Source organism: Zonotrichia leucophrys, chromosome 2 (genome assembly GCF_028769735.1).
Source record: "Zonotrichia leucophrys gambelii isolate GWCS_2022_RI chromosome 2, RI_Zleu_2.0, whole genome shotgun sequence".
NCBI classification, from domain to species: Eukaryota; Metazoa; Chordata; class Aves; order Passeriformes; family Passerellidae; genus Zonotrichia; species Zonotrichia leucophrys.
This window is the reverse complement of record NC_088171.1, coordinates 20560956-20578025: the sequence shown is the minus strand read 5'-3', so window position 1 is coordinate 20578025 and position 17070 is coordinate 20560956. Positions and strand designations below refer to the sequence as shown.

The 17070-nt window shown below is 36.0% G+C and overlaps 1 protein-coding gene across 1 annotated transcript in view; it reads left to right on the top strand.

The window, feature by feature from the left end:
* MALRD1 (MAM and LDL receptor class A domain containing 1) overlaps window positions 1-17070 on the top strand; it is a 232953-nt gene that overhangs the window by 12677 nt on the left and 203206 nt on the right. Inside the window, exons 6-9 of the mRNA XM_064703173.1 lie at window positions 515-658; window positions 4191-4348; window positions 10903-10995; window positions 13185-13392. Of these exons, the coding sequence (XP_064559243.1) occupies window positions 515-658; window positions 4191-4348; window positions 10903-10995; window positions 13185-13392 (603 nt within the window). The remainder of the gene's footprint in view (window positions 1-514; window positions 659-4190; window positions 4349-10902; window positions 10996-13184; window positions 13393-17070) is intronic.

The following is a 17070-nucleotide window of genomic DNA, read 5'->3' as shown; positions in this document are numbered from 1 at the left end:
CCTGCTTAAAATCCTGAGGCAGATAGATTAGTCAGGCATACTGTTAAAAGCCCTCTAAAATATGTGGTGATGCATTCAGAACCTTTCTGTCTCTAAAAAGAAGTATTCTCTTACAAGTATTGTGGAGATGCTGCTGAGTTTAACCTGTTAAAAGTGATTTTTCTGTATCTATCACCTAGAAAAGTAAATAGGTATTTCTTATTATTACATGGCAGTTTTTATGTTACCTGGCAACTCTCTCTGCAGAATTGAATTCATGAAGGTTGTGATGACTGGCTAACATAAATAGCACTCCATTGCTTTCAAAGAAGCATCTGTCTTGAGGGAATGATTTCTTAGAATATTTGAAGGTGGCAGGCTGAAGTGAAGGGCAGCAATCAGAGATACACAGGGCTTTTGAAGCAACCTTTTGAAGAAGCAGAAATGTTGCTAAGGAGTTTAATAAGCATAGATTTCTAATTGGGAATAGTCTCATAAAGAATGACTTCTTAAGAAGTGATTGTTTGTCTTTTAGTACCGCAGATTTCCATTTTTGAGCTTGGCTTGTGTGAGTGGCACTCAGACCAGGCAGCTGAGCCTGCTCAGGGGGCACGGCTTCAAGCTGGGCACACGATTGTCTCCTGTTCCTTCCTGGAGGATTCCAGCAACAATACTGAAGGTGGGCATTTAATCTGACTCAAAATTACTAGCTCTCATGAAGAATATAGCACTTTTTATGGCAAGATGGTGCCTCAATGCCAAAACAGAAGGAAACTACGAAAAGTACTTGTATATATTTTGTATGTAAATTAGGTTTTGTTCTGGCTGTTTAATAAGGACATCATGAACACTCCTTCTGGGTAAGACATAAATATTTTATTTTAAGAATTAATGATTTTTTTTCAGGTATTCATGAAATATATTAACACAAGAATTCTATTACAAACTACTAGCTAATTTATTTTCCAGTTTATTGTTTTTTATGAGATCTGTGCAAGAATTTGGTGAAATTAAATTAAATCAAATAAAATTCATCTATGCCCCAGCCCTTTTGTGTGTGTTTTTCTGTTTTGTTTTGATTTTGATGCTTGGCAATTTGACTTGTGCAGCACTATTCTGCTTGAGCATACAGACTGGAACTTCATTTTAAACCTTTTATTAGGGCAAATGTAAATAAACAATTATTCTGGAAAATTGTGTCCTACCTTTAAAATGAATAAGTTAGTCCAGATGCAATTTTAAGAAGCAAAGAGCATCACTTGTTTTTGAAGTCACTATGTATTATGTCTCTATGGGTGTATGGGAAAGGTTTTTGAAAGCTTAATGATGTAAATCTCTGAGTGTTCAATTGTGAGATGGAATTGTCTTGCCTGCTAAGTGTTTGCCTTGTGTACTGAGGCTGCCTTCAGAGGGGTCAAGTGCTGCTAGTTGTAATAGTACAGTTTGTGGTGCAGCTTTGAAGAACTGATATTGTGGGGATTACTGCTTGAACTTTGAACCCACAGAAATGGAGCACATCTCACTGGTAGAAGCTGAATGAATATTAGATATTGTTTTATTAAAAAAATTAGTATGCATTTCAATAAATTCTAGTAGCCATAAGTCAAATTATTATTGAATAGCAAGGAAAAGTACCTGAGTGTATACACTCTGTTGAAACTAATTTTTGCAGGTATGCATAATGAAAAGCACAGAGTAAAGCAGATTTTTTTTCCCCCTTAAATGTGAAGAGAAGACTCATATAATCTTCCAGTTTCCCCTCTTTTTTCCACAAAAAAAGAGACTTTTAATTTGATTTTATTTGAAAAACCTCCCTGAAAGTCATTGTATCTGTGCCACACCTTAACATGACACCTTAAGGGCTGGTAATTGGTATGGATTTTCCTTTTAGGGCAATCTTGAGAACACAAAAGATATTGAAATTCTGTAAGGGCTTTTACAGGAATGTATTACTGCACTGTCTATGGAAAGAGAATATATTTGGAAATATTTCCTGCAGAGGTGCTTGGGCATTTTTGTATGGATATGCACAGGCAGCTGAGTAGGCTGAACTTCGCCCACTGCTTAGGAGAACTCCCTGTGCTTCTAAGTCATAGAGAAAAACAACTACAGAATTCAATTCATCATTAGCATTGAAAGGTATTGAAAAGGTATTGAAAAATCTGAACTGTGATTGCTGACTTCTCAATACATTCAGTATTTTCTATTCATGCAGATGTGTTGAGACATAAATGAAGAGGTTGAATATAAAAAAAGTTCTATAAACTAAAGACATGGTATGCAAACTGCAAAAATACCATGCTTGAGGGCTCAAACTTGCAATGCAAATAGAGCTTGACTTAGTTTTATATTATGATTTTGATCAAAGCTTTTACTTCTATAAATAGAAGAGAGTTAAGAAATAAAATTATAAAGACTATAACTACTATAGGAAGACTATGACTATAAACAATTCTATTTATAAAGAAAATATTTCTTACAGCCTTTGAATAATCCTCCCTTGCTGGTATCCCTAAATTAAATAAAATACTTTCTGTCCTTGGAAGACCTTTTTTCTTTGTTTCTTTATTGCTTTGCTCCTCTAGTTTTGTATTGTAGGCAATTTATCTATAATTTTTCCTCTTAATTTCTCTGGTCTCAAAAGTTCTTACAGAGGTTTCATATTCCCCTGTAGTAGTGTTCAGAAAGTACTTTTTTGTTGCTTTTATTTTTTCATGTATGCTTCATATAGGCCATCATATTTTCCAGAGTTTATGTTTTTTACATTGGATTAAGCAGAAGCAATCACAATACTTTCACAAAATGCATTCCTAAAGTAGAGTAAGCCTGTTATTTTGGATACAGGCTCATTCTGGATGCTCCATAGGACTTTGGTCTATCTAGAGCACAGCACTTGCTTTTTTGTCAAAACATCATGTCAACTCCTCTTTACCCTGCTTTTAAAGATTCAAGTTCTTGAAAGGAAAGAGAGGAAATAATGTTAATTATCACTGGGCTCAGATAATAATATTGGTTGGTTTTATAATGGCATCAGAGAACTCTGAAGTTAGATAAACAACTGGTAGAATACCTTCAAGTGTTGCATATTTCTCTTCAGCACAAGATAGCAGTCATAAAATTGTAGATGCCTTGTTCATGTCTGTGAAAGAGAAATCTGGGTTTAATCTACAATATTTTCCTATATAAAAGTTAGTTGCTGTGGCATGAAGTTGTAAGCTCAACTCCAAGGAAATTTCAAGAATATATGACAGTGTAAATATTGCCTAACACAAGAGTAAACAAGCAACAAAAGGAAAAGAATGTTTATAGAAGTTTTTTATTAAAATGAGCTTTTTTTTTGGTGAAATGACACTTTCTTCCTTCACCCTGAGATTGTGTAACATTTGCATTTGAGTTAAGTTTTATTTAAAGAAATAAACATAGAAACTGCAGACTTAAAACCTTTAATCAGACCTTGTTTATTATTTTAATAGTTGCTGCAGAAGGCAGCAAAATATTCAGTGACTCAGGAAGCAGGAGAAAGAGCTGATATATTTAGTAAAAAATATTTAGCCTTTTTATTTCTGAAAACTAATAGATGCTGTTGAGGGGATGGAGAACTCCTTTGATCTCTGTAGGAATGCTTTTATAAGGGCCAGTAGGTCAAGCAGAGCATAAATTGCTTTTCTGCTTCACATGGAAAGACAATATGCTTCCAATGTTTTGTTGCAGAAGTTCTGTCTGAGGAGTAAAGACCTTGATTACATGGTGGAGATGTGACTGCTTCTTGCAGCAGTGGTGCAGATGACCTTTATTTCTTTGGCTGTTTTTTAAGCATTGCTGTGAAAAGCATATTTCCTGAAAACCACAGTGGGAAGAAAGCCCAGTTTGCACATATATTTGTCATTACATATTGAATGGTTGTAAATGTAAGGAGGCTGAGCTGGGACTTCTTGCAGGTTTAAGCATGCCAATTAAAACTTGAGATACTATCAACTGATGTAATTCATGGTTGCTGGGGCTATCTGTGAATAAAATGAATATATATATATTTATCTATTTAATAGGAAATAGATGATATCCATGTCACATCATCAGCATGATGATCAGATTTAATTCTTGCTGGAATGGGTCTTTGGTGGAATTACATGAGACTAGTCCTTATTTTTAACAACTGGGGAAAAAAAGCTTTGTGAAGAAGTGACCTTTATGTCCTTTTCTTTTTATTTCAGGCCATTTTGAGTGGTTAGAAGCTAATGACAAGGCATTATATGAAAGGGCCCATCTAAACAGCTCCATGTGTCATTGCTCCAGCAAGAATTGCCATTTTCACTTTCATTACTCCATGGCAGATAGCAGTGTTCTCAAGGCAGTACTGATTATGAACCAGGTAAGCAGAAAAGTGTTCATTTCCAAAAGGTAAAGGTGTGGCAGTCCAGGTGTCACCAGACAAAATGCAGGACACACCTGCTGCTGCATGCCTGTCCCCGAGTCTGTTTGTGCACTAACTCACTTGGTTACTGGTTTTCCAGTAATTCCACTGGTCTGTGCAATTGCAAAGCCTGAGTGTTCACCATCTCAGCAATGAACTGATTTGATGGGTGAATGTTCTGCAATAAGACTTCAAGGACAAACCCAGCTATTACAGAATTAAATCAATTGCAGATTTCAGGGGGGAAATCTATAGTTACAGCTTTTCAAGCCTTCTTCCTGTTATGGAATTAAGAAAATAGGTGCTTTTGTCTATGGAGAAATATTAAAAAACAGGATAGCTGTAAAGTTCTTAATTAAACACCTGCTTTGCTTAGCCCAAGTGTTAGATCAGTATTTTTCCTATTCTTCTACCTATTAGTCAATAAAAGAGCCCTGCCAGAATGAAGCACACATGTCAGTTGAGCATTGGTAGCTATTTCCATCTTTATTACCTCCCCTACCTTGTGAGACTTGCTACTACTAGGATGTTCTCTTTTGGAAGTCTGGTTTGATAGGTTAGTATTGATGCTTTGCACTGGTACTTCATGAAAGCAAGATCAGTAGAGCTGCTCTCACTCAGTTAATGGCTCTCATATCTTGGTGCTGGAGGTGAATTCTTATCACCCAACAATATACATATTTAAATACTGGATCCATTTCATTCACAAAGATTAAAAGCAAAAAACCCCTAAGTATAACATAATCAAAAGGTCTTAAAATTAGGACAGGTAATGGAAACAATTTATTTCTTTCTGGTTATGTCTTTGAATATTCATGAAAACAACTCCAGGCTTTTGCTCATGTTTCATTTATAAAAGCCAATAGTTGTATTTTTCTATGACTGTGTCAGGGAATTGTAACATAATCAGTGTCCTGGTCAGAATGCATGGATTTTTGTGCCTTAGAACTTGCCAAAAAATCCCCAGGTATGACACTCTCAGCAACCTTGAGACAGAATAGGAATATTGATTTCAGTAGTTCACCTAAGTAGCATCAATGGACCCAATCCAAGAGTTGTTTTTCCCTGAAAACAGAGCAAATTATGTAAGTGAAAACCATAAGAGAACTGACATATGAGTTCCCATAGAACTGAGAACCTAAATTGAATTAATTGATAAAGTGGTCCTTACATGCTCATTAGAAGAACATTTTCCAGCATTTATTACATCAGTCCCCTCTGTTTCCACAGATTCTCTTTGCCCTTCTATGTTTTAGTCATTGAATTTCTCCTTCAGAAATCAGAAATTCAGAAATCAGAGGTGTATTTATTGCACACAGACTTATTTAAAGATGGTGTGAGTCACTCATACTGAAAACTTTGCCAGAAAAATCTTCAGGAACATAAGCTTCTGCTGGTAGTTTCAGGAAAAATAAAACAACATACAGACTCATGTTTAAGACTTCTTTAACTGAAATGAAGGGAGAGTTGGCTTTTTCACATTTTGCTACTGAATAATTAGGTTGTTTATGAAAGACAAATGAATTGTCAAAACTAGCCAATATTAAGAACCAGAAGTGAGGGCTGAGTGCTTATTCTGACCCTGGAAGAAAACAGAGCCACTGTCCTGGAAGCTGCCATTCAAAACAGCCTCTCAACTGTGTGCACCTCGCAGTTTCCTGCACATCCTATCACTATATTTATTGATCAAAACCTCTTGTCTTTGAATAACTCTTTTAAATCCCAGCACTGACAGGCCCAACGCTCTGGGACTGGATTATACCCAATGTACAGTTTCAGAACTGTTCTTAGAGGCAAGTGATGAAGATGTTGTAAATTTATCCCTGGCCTTCCTCACTCTTTCAAGAGAGAGAGCAAAGATGAGTGAACATATTTTCTGATATAGATATTGTGGTATCAAGTGTAAGACAGGGAATTTAAATTGCTCTAGGGTATGAAGAAGGATAAGGAAAACAGACTATTTTGTCAACAGTAACCTGTTGTTTACTCACATTTACTTTGCAGTCCATGATAATCTGCAGCTTTTCCTCTTTTCTTGCTGGCTTGCCAAACTGTTCTTCATTAAAAACTACTGCATTTAACTATTTGATTTTTCTTTCATTATTGTGACTCCTATATATTTGAACTTTGCCTTATTGGTTTGGAAACTGGTTTCTGTATGCTGAGATGATTTTAAATGCAAATGTTGTCCTTCACAGTGCTTGCAATTCCTCCCAGTACAGTATTTTCTATGTTATTTTAAAATTTACTTTTCATCTGACTCTCCAATCAGTTAGTCAGCACTATAATTATATCAGGTTCTGGAACAGACCTATGCAGAACTTTATTATAATTTTCTTTTAGTTTAATAGAAAACTATTGATATCTCCTCTTTGAAATAAGCTCACATTTCTATTTGCACACACATTTTACAGTAATTTCATTACACCTAATCACCACATTTTTTTAAGCATGTGGTTTATCAGATTGTTTAAAAACCTTAATAAAGTGAAGTAACTAAATTTTCAAGTCTATTTATGATGAAAAAAAATATTACACTGCAAAACACAACTTGCTCCTCATCAGAAGCAGCACATATGGGTTTCTCAGTTTCTAATTCTCTAGGTGCTTACAAGGTTGCTAGCAATTTGTTCCAAAGTCTTAAGAGTTGTTCTGCATCTTGGCTATAATTGCATACTCTACTTATCCCTTAGCTGCCATAGATGTCCTTTGTTCTCCCAGTTGTCTGGTTTCCCACACATTCTTCTCAGGTTCTCAGAGCTTGCTGTTGATAATAAAATATTCCTTCCAGTATGCAACCTTTAGTTAAAAGCTTGTGATTCCATTCATTTTAGGGCTTATATGTATTTTTAACATTATTTGTCTATTCTGGTCTATATTTCAATTCCCATTTAGCAGTATTAACTGTTCAACTAACATAAAATGTTCACAGAATCACAGAATGTCCTAAGTTGGAAGGTACACACTATCATCATTGAAGTCCAGCTCCTGGCCCTGCACAAGACACCCCAAGTGTCACACCTGTACCTGAGAGCATTATCTAAATTCTTCTTGAGCTCTGTCAGGTTTGGAGCTGTGACCACTTCCCTGGGGAGCTGTTCCAGTGCCCAACCCCACTCAGGGTGAAGAACATTTATCTAATATGCAACCTAAACCTCCCCTGACACAACCTCAGGCCATTCCCTCAGGTCCTGTCACTGGTCACCACAAAGAGACCAGTGTCTGATCCTTCTCCTCCCCTCATGAGGAAGTTGTAGACTCCAATGATGTTTTCCCTTAGTCTCCCCCAAGGTGAACAACCCAAGAGACCTCTGCTGCTCCTCACACGGCTTCCCCTCAATGTCCTTCACCATCCTCATGGCCCTCCTTTGGACACTCTGACAGTTTAATGTCTTTTTTGTATTGTGGCATCCAAAACTGCCCCCAGCACTTGAGATGAGGCTGCCCCAGAGCAGAGCAGAGCAGAGCAGGACAATCCCTCCCTTGCCCTGCTGGCCATGCTGTGCCTGATGCCCCCCAGAACAGGGCTGGCCCTCCTGGCTCAGGTTCAACTTGCCATGGACCAGGACCCCCAGGTCCATTTCCATGGCTCTGCTCTCCAGCAACTCATTCCTCAGTCTGTACATTCAATTAGCAAAATTAACTGTCTATTAGCTGACAGATAAATTTTAATATTTTCAGTAGAAATGGAAACCAAATAATATCATGTGGAGTCTATCACTTGCTGTTCATTACTTGTTTGTTGCTCCCTTTAAGTAATGGGCTTATTTATCTTCCTTTTATTGCCTTAATCTTTTCATCTTTTATGGCTTTGAAAAATCCAGAAATTAAGCAAGAAAAGATAATTTCAACTAATGCTAATACATGCAAGTATACCTATATCCTAATGCACTAAAATTTTTCTGTGTGTTCAACATGACTTGCAAAAGTCATGTGAGTACACTCCTCTGCAGAAGGTAAAGTTGATTAATCATTGTGGGGGTAAAAATAAGCTTTTGTTGCAAATTACTCTCTGAGAAGAGAAGTAGGGACAAAATAACGGATGCAGTTGCACAGCACTGCAGGTATTGATAGAGAAATGTCAAAAAAAAAAGATAAAAATATTTTATAGATGGAGACCTTTATAAAAAGTTGGAATTTCTCTTCCATCCTTCAAATCTGAGCAGCATTATGTCAGAAAAAAAAAACATTGTGGGGAAAAGTAGCAATTCTTGCCCATTTTAGCTTTACAAAAGGTTGTTTATTGATAGTAATAAATCACAGTAAGGGGGAATAGAGAAAAGTTGTCTTGAGCAACCGCTTCCCTGCATCACCAAAATAAATCTTGAAGGAAAGTACTGGAAAAGAAACACCTTCCATATTTTGAAAGAAGACTAGTGACACAAGGAATGTGCTCAAGGAGTTAACCCATTTGTAGCAAAGAGGTGAAAGAATAGAACGAGCAGGGCGAATACTACAAGTACTTGTAGTATTTGTACTACAAATACTACAAGTGCGGAAGGGAAAAGATATTGTTGACATTTTAGAGCTGTATAAAATCACAGGGTAAAATCTGCTTAAAATACTCTTTCATCTGAGGAGATTTACAGCTTTCAGTGTAAATAAAATCTCAGAAGGTCTGGCTACTGAACAGAAAACTCAAGTTTACTGCTACAAGCTATTTACTCCTGCTGTAGTAAAATTAGCTTGGGAGAAAAATGGTCATGGGGCTGGGTTTCCAAGCTGTTACCTGAATGTGAGCAAAATTGTAGTATCAAGGTGCATCCAGTCAAATACTCAGCAAATACAGTGCTTCCCAAAAGATATACAAATGTGTTTGAAGGGTTTGTACATGCAGGTGGGGAGGGAGCATGTTAAATAAAAGCAGAAATTTAACCACAGGCTATGGTTTTAACCTTCCATGCAGTATGGTTCTTAGTATATCCTTTTCTGTATCTCATATGTGCCTAAGATATGATTAGGCTGAAAGATTTCCTTTAGAAGCTGAATTATTTAGTAAAATGAAGCAAGTTTTACACAGAATGATGTGTCCTCAATATTGAAAGACTTTTACTGAATATGTCATGTAAAGAACTGAACAAATACATCCTATAGTAATGTAGAAACTCACAGCTGACTTTTATTTCTAAAATCAAGTATGCCATGTGTGTTATCCAATTTGATCTCTTCTGTCATTGAGTGTTTGAAATTAGTGTGTTGCCTTGGCCTTGGCTTGCAGTTATCCAAAATTCCTTTTCTTTTTTTTTTTTTTTTGTGATCTTTGAACACATGTTCAATGGGGATTTAATCTTCCAGCTTTGCTAATATATCAGAATGGCCTTGGTAAGAAAAGAGCACTAATTGTCTGTACATCACAAATAATTCCAATGTCCTTCTGCTGGCTCACAGCCTATCAAGCAGTAGGCAGCACATTTCTCCTCTCTTTATATTATAAAACAGGAAAAAAGATAACTGTCCTTGTCTATAGTACTGATAACATTTCACATGCCTATCATAACTCCTTTTATTAATCTCCTGTAAGATAAATTGTTTTTATACTTTCAATTTCTCGTCATACAAGAGACTCTCCATTTCTCTTATCCTGCTTTGCATCTTTTTCTGAACTGCCACTAATTCTGTAATATCCTTGGTGGAAAAGGTATGACCCATACTTTGCAGCTTCCTAAAAGGAGTCTCAATATTTGATATTTTAAATACTGAGTGTGTTTGTATGTATAGTCTAAACTTTTCCTGCAGGTTTTTTCTGTCTTTTTGGTTTTGCTCTATTTTGAAACTGCTTCTTGAAAAGATTTTGTGTGGGTATATAAAGTTCAAATTTCTGCCTTCTCTCCCTTATGCATCAGTATGTTGCAAGCAGGACAATGACCAGAAGCAAAATGAGTGTGAGATACTTTTACCAGATTATTGAATCAAAAAGGCTGCATAAAGGGAGCCTTACCAAATGTAGCACTCTTCCTGTTACCCTTAAGAGGTGGAATTAAAATGGGAGGATTAAGGTAATTCAGTTCATGAGTAAAAGTTGTTAGGTGTTACTCTGTGTGCTTGCTTTACAGATTTTTTTAAAAAAAATTAGCTTAATTGATTGGGTAATTCTGGCAGACCCAAACTTCAGTTCCAAGAGAACGAAATATAATTAATTACACAACATAATATAAGCAGTTATTTATGAAAAGGAAGCTTATGTAGAGAACACCATGGAAACATATTGTTAAATTCAGCAATAACATGGCTTAATTTACATATTAATTAATGTTAATTCCACCAACTCAACTCCTGATAATTATATTATTAGTCTGTTTAGTCACAAAAAACATGTGTTATTTCCCCTCTCTTCATTTGACCTCAGTGCAAAGATTGCAAATGAGTATGAGAAACTATTTTTTCACACAGAGCAACTTTGTATATGGTGGTTGTTTGGCTGGGAGATGAAAAGATGGAGGACGAAAAATGGCCTCAATAACTTCTGGAGGAACAAAAATTATCTTTATAACATTGTTTTCTACATTTTACAGGAGGAGCATGTCTTGTGGGAAAGCAACACCATGACTAAGAAGGAATGGGTCAAAGTGAATATACAGCTACCAACAGGGCTACAAAATATAAAGGTATGAATGAAAAAGGCATGTGCTCAATTTTTGAAGATGGTTTACTTTGCTGTTTGTAAATCATCTAGAAAGCCTAAAAAATTGTTTAAATGGTGTGTATATTGAATGTCTTGCTATTTTTCCATTGCTTCAATATGAGTAAATCTCTGGCTGTATCTCAATAAAATATCTACACAAACATGACATACAGAAGCTGCTGCATTTGAATAACATGCAAGAAAATCAATAAAAATCTCATCTGATTCTAATTAGTCATCTGAGGCCAACTCAGGAATTACCAACTCATTTAAATGTATTTATACTGTTAAGTGAGATGATGTAAATGATCTTTGTGGAACTTCAGTGAAATTATGTAAACCACTATTTGGGAAGATAGCTTTTCCTTGAAAATTCAGACAAAAAAGATAAATGCTAAATTGCAGCTACTTAATTTTTATGTTAATTTACGCGTTTCCATTTTAAGTAACTTTCCATTTACAATTTTTTGTACTTCTGTAAGTAACCATCATATTGTACTGCTTCAGCAGTCAGCTGAAAATATAATCTCTATGAAAGGACAAAAACTAAACCCACTGCAGGAATTGATGTTTTGACAGATGTTAGAATGAATGCATTTCATTAAGCTAGTAGGTTCTAAGGGTGTGTTGTTGCCTGTCTCTCCTTTTCCCACGAGGATAATTTTGAATAAACAAGCAGATGTGTAATTAACTTATCTGTAGTATCTAAAAATAAACATCTGCTTAGGTTGTATGTATATAAGTAGGAAGCCAAAACTGTGTATTTTTGTACAAAAACTGCAAGGATCCCTTGCACTTAGGGAAGGAAACATACTATTTTAATATTTGTGCTTATTTTATATTTTCAGCACAGCATTCTGTTTTTTGAACTGATAGAGAGAGCATGGAAGCATTAGATGACTTTTGTCATTTTGAAGAAATTTTCTCTAGTGGAAGACAATGACATACATAACTCATGTTTTAGAAAGAAAAATCCCTCTTGAGATTTCACTCCAACCTAATTGCCAGGCTTTGGGGAGTGTGCTAGACCCTTCTGCTTATGCCCCAAATCAGATCTGTTCCAGTTTCTTTCTGTTTAGTCAGATACTTCAACACAGTGCTTTCTGACCCTTGCACAAAACTACTTTCTGACTCACACTTTGGTCATGTCCCAGTCTGAGAAAACCCACAAATCCATTTTTATTTATTCTTCCAACTCCTGCTCTTTTTTTCTCAGTGTTTTCTTTTATTGCTCTCCTAATCTTTGGTTAATCCAAGCTTTCTTCCTCCTGCTCACTGCCCTAACTCAGGTAAAAGAAACCTTGAGAGCACAAATGGGATAATTTCATTGCTCTGAGAGCCAGCAGAGCTGGGCTGCACCGTGCCCAGGAGCAACAGATGCTCTTCTGGAATTTCATTGCTATAAATCAGCTTGTGCTAAATCTGCTCAGAGCAAGGGAAGAGAGAAATGCTCCTTGAATCTCTGTGTCCATGTCAATAGCAGTAAAATAAGCAGGGTGAAGGCACAGGCTCAGGATTGGCATGTGATTGTCCAAATAATTAAAACATTGGCATGGTTCCTAGAAAGGTTTGACCTAAGCAAATCAGCCACCTCCAATCCTGTGCGCAGAACAGTTCCAGGATTGCAAGCAGGCAGGGACCAATCCCCCAGCAGAGGCTGAGTGCATCCATTTTGTTTTATGTGATGAAACAGTTATCAATTGTTAAACTCTGCTATGCCAACTGGTGTCTGAGGAGAGTCCCCAGCCCAATTTACACACCTAAAAACGGAAATGTTCTCTTGGGGATCTGCAAAATGAGCTTTCGAAGACACTTCAGGAAGGGAGATGGAGTCTTTAGGATATTAAATGTCAGGACACGTTTCTAAAATACAGGGGCATTATTAATTTTTAGCTAAAGGTTTATGAGAGTAGAAGTTTTTCTTTAAAATAGACTTTTTTTCTTTTAAACTTAATTCTTGCATATTATTCAAATTCTTTCTTCAAAGTTCAACTTAAAATTTTCCATAATTTCAACCTGAGATAGCCATACAAAACTTCCAATTCTGGTTTGAAATTTATGACAGTTTTGCAATGGAAATGATGAAGCACTTTTTACACCTAGAACTTTTTTTTGTGTAAATAAAAATCAGTTTCACTCCATTCTCTGTTAACACAAATATTTTGTTGACAGCTTGTGTTTAAAGGAGCACTGCAGAGCAGGGCAGGTTTCATCTGCCTGAGTGGCATCCAGCTCCTGGATGCTGCACCCTCAGAGCCAGCAGGTTTGTGCTCCCGGGAGGAACGCCCCTGCAGGGATGGGCAGCCTGTGGCCCCTGGAGCAGCCTGTGACTCCCACCAGAACTGCCCTGGTGGCAGCGATGAGGACCCAGCCAGCTGCTGTGAGTGAACCCCATTGCTTTAGGGGGGCAGCCTGCTGAGCAGTGCTGTGGAAGCTAAACATTCCCTTCAACAAATCCCTCGAAAAATATTTTAAATTTCTACGGCTTCTTTTCCCCAGAATATTTAATGGCATACAGGTTAAAAAAAAGCATTTTCTTCTTTCCATTGCTATGTGTTCCTCTGTCTCGCCTCATCATTTTAGATACAGCTGGTAATTTATTTAATAACCGGCTAAAATACAACATTTACTGTGTTTTTGCTTAAATATATTCCCTGTATACCACTTTTATAACCCTTATTTGCAAGGGAATGAAATCTGCCTTGGGATTTGTTTTCTGAACAGTTTTCTAATTTAGACTCTTTGTGAATTACTGTCAGAAAATGCATTAAGTGACATTATATTTGCACTATGATACAAATCACCACAGAAATGTAGTTCAGAAGCTGCATCTCCATTATATTTGCAGCTGAATGTAAGTTTGTTTAGAAGCCACAGTTTCTACTGTACAATCAAGAGTAAAAAGAAAATAATTAAAATTACTGAAAAATGTCTATAATAATTCTAAGTAATTTTAGATGTCCAAGTGAAAATATCTTTAGGGACCCTATCGCTTCTAAAATTTATACTATAGGGCATGCATAAGTATGTATGTTTGCCTGTGGTAGTAACACTTAAATATGTGTTTAACCTAAAACATGTGCACATATTTAAGATACCAGTGATGAAATATATTGCTGCTGGGAGGTGCCAATTAAAATTTTGTGTACAGCTCAAGGTAGCAGGATTAAAAACACTGATAATATTTTATTTTCTAATTCCTCGATGAGACTTCAGAAAATAATTGTGACTGCATGTCATTTTTTTAACTCACAATCAGAATCCTTAATTTTTTTCAATTACTTAAATAACCATATGGGAACTATCTCTGAAACAAGTAATATGTGCAAATGCTGAAATAACATTTTAAATAGGAAGGTATATTCTGTTTTATGTGTGGGTAGAATCTAAGCAAACATTAAAGTCTGTAAGGGCTCCCTCTCTGAGAGCTCTTTTTGATTTTTACAAGGCTTGACCCCTATGCTGTGTCTATGTCTCTGTGTCTGTCCTACCTCCACAGGTAGGAGTGTGGAGAGTCCTTGTAAGTTCTTTGGGAGGAATGGAATGGAAGTGAATTGTATTTTCAAAGCTGGACTTTATTTCTCAGCAATTTAGCGATCCCACTTCATAACAATGAAAAAGAATTTTCTTCATTGCGGTGAAGAGCAACTGGAAATAAAAAAAAAAAAAAAGATTTCAAAGGATCATGAAAAATAATTGTTGCAGTTGAAGGGAGCTTCTAATCATAGTACACAAGATGAAAATTAAGATAACTCCAAACACTTACAGGCCTGTGCCTCAGACACTGGACATTTAAGTTAGGTAAACAAAAGATTAAAAATTACCTAGATCTGGTCAATCTTTTAAAGATCACAGTAGAATCTTTGGGACTATTTCCTCTGTCGTGGTGATGTTGGTGGGTCAGAAAAACGGAGATTTGGCAAAGAAGAAAAAGTCAGAATGACCCGATGGTCTCAACACAGTCCTTTGTGGAATCTCCAGAGTTATGGTGCTGGAACAGGGAATGATGAGAGCCACAATCAGTGCAAAATGTTCTTCAAAATCTCTGCCTAGTGCTCCATTCTCTGCTGCTGCTTCTGCAATTAACTTTGGTTTTTCTACTGGCACTGGTTCTCCACTAACTCTCTTCAAATTAAAGAAAATATGACACTCAGTTGAAACTGAGGAATGGGTGTTTCTTGCTTAACTATGTGTTGAGATATTCACAGTTTGAAGAGGTATCATTTCATTGAAGCAGTGCACAAAAGTATATTCATCCCCCAAAAAGAGGGTGGAAACAGGTTATTTTCTGGAGTATAAGTGCCAATAGTAGTTGCTTATTTCTCTGACTACTGGCTGAGAAAGAGGACACAAAAATGTGCCATCTTTAAAATAACAATAGCTATTGTTAAAGTTTGCCCATTTTAATGGATAATATGGTCTTGCATGCTTCCCACACTACTTTTCAGGAAAGATGGCCCTAATGGAATATAGCTACTCGGGAGTTTAGTCAGCTTAGAGGATTCATCTTTTAGACACTTTCCACAGTATTGAGAAAAAAAGGTGTAAAGAAAAAAGTTCTTATTTATTTTTGTCTTTTGTTCTTTTATTCCCATTATATCAATTTTCCACAAGACCTTGATATTGTCCTCCATGATGTTTAGAGTTCACTATATTCATTCATATTGATTTTCAGTAAAATTTCCTATCTGGTACAGAGATGCATGTTTTAGCCTTTATTAGGCCTTTTAGCATCTATCCTTGGGCACATCCTCAGTAGTTTCCTTTGTTGAAGTGTTCTCAGGTACTGAAAGAGCTGACAGATCTCCTATTGAGCAAAAACAATGGCAGAGAGCTGATACTTAATGTGAAGGATTCCCCTCCTTTAAGAATTTCTTTTTTTCTTAATAATAAGGAATTTAAAAATAATGTTTCTTTTTGATCATGTTGACTTGACATGGGTAGTGTTATAATAACACAATTTACTACAAGAACAAACACATAAATATTTTGTAACTCTTCCTAATCTTTCTGTTTAATCTCTGCTCATTAATATAAAGATATATTTAAGTCTAGGAGACTTAAAAGTCTCAAAAATCAGGAAATTGTCTAGGAAACATATGCATATGAGTAACCATCTTTATGTGAGTTGTTAAAATCTATGAATCTAATGGAGTGATAAGTTATGAAAGTACAGATTTTATTATTAAATTCTGCATTTTCATTATGTCTTTTCTGACAGCTCTTGTTTGTGATCACTTCTAAATTTTTTATTTCAGTGAGTGATAAAAAATTATGAAAACCTAGTTAATATATTTGAACAGAAAGTGAGAAGCAGGACTTGGATAATTTAAAGGACTATAAAGATCTCTTTCATGGTGGTGCCTTTTCTTTATTTCCCACCCAATATAAACGAAGTAAATACTGTGTCAAAAAACTAATATTTCAAACACTATACTTATTATTATTTTACATTATTTATACATAACCTTCACAATACTTATAAACCCATAAATACAAATGAATGAGTTGCTAGCAGTCCTAGCAGCTTGGAAACAACTCTAGGGAGCACTTGCTATTTTCAGGTAATATCACACTTTGATGCAGTAGTGTTTCTGGAAATTACCTGCTCATCAGCATCCCTGTAAATTCAAAATCATTGTGGGATGGGGTCATCCTACAGGTATTTCTGAAAGAGGATCACTTCCATTTAGCTTAATTAGAAGCTTTCCTAAAACAGCCATCTTTACTGCTTCTGCTTTTAATTTAACACCTCTGATATTACCTTAAATATTCTCAGCTTTTCATAGAATTTGTGTGATTTATGAATATGGAATATGTAGAATAAAGAAAACCTGTATAATTTTAAACACATGTAGCTTTTACAGCATTTCATTTACAGTATAGCAATTTACAATTGCAAATTCTTGCAACCTTCCACAGCAGGTGAGCACAGACGCAAATATTTTTATTACCATTCGACACTGAAGTGGAAAGACAACTTTTTCGTCTGAAACATTAGTTTTACTAAACATTTGTGCATTTCCTGTGACACTGAATTTGCCTGAAATTGTGAGTC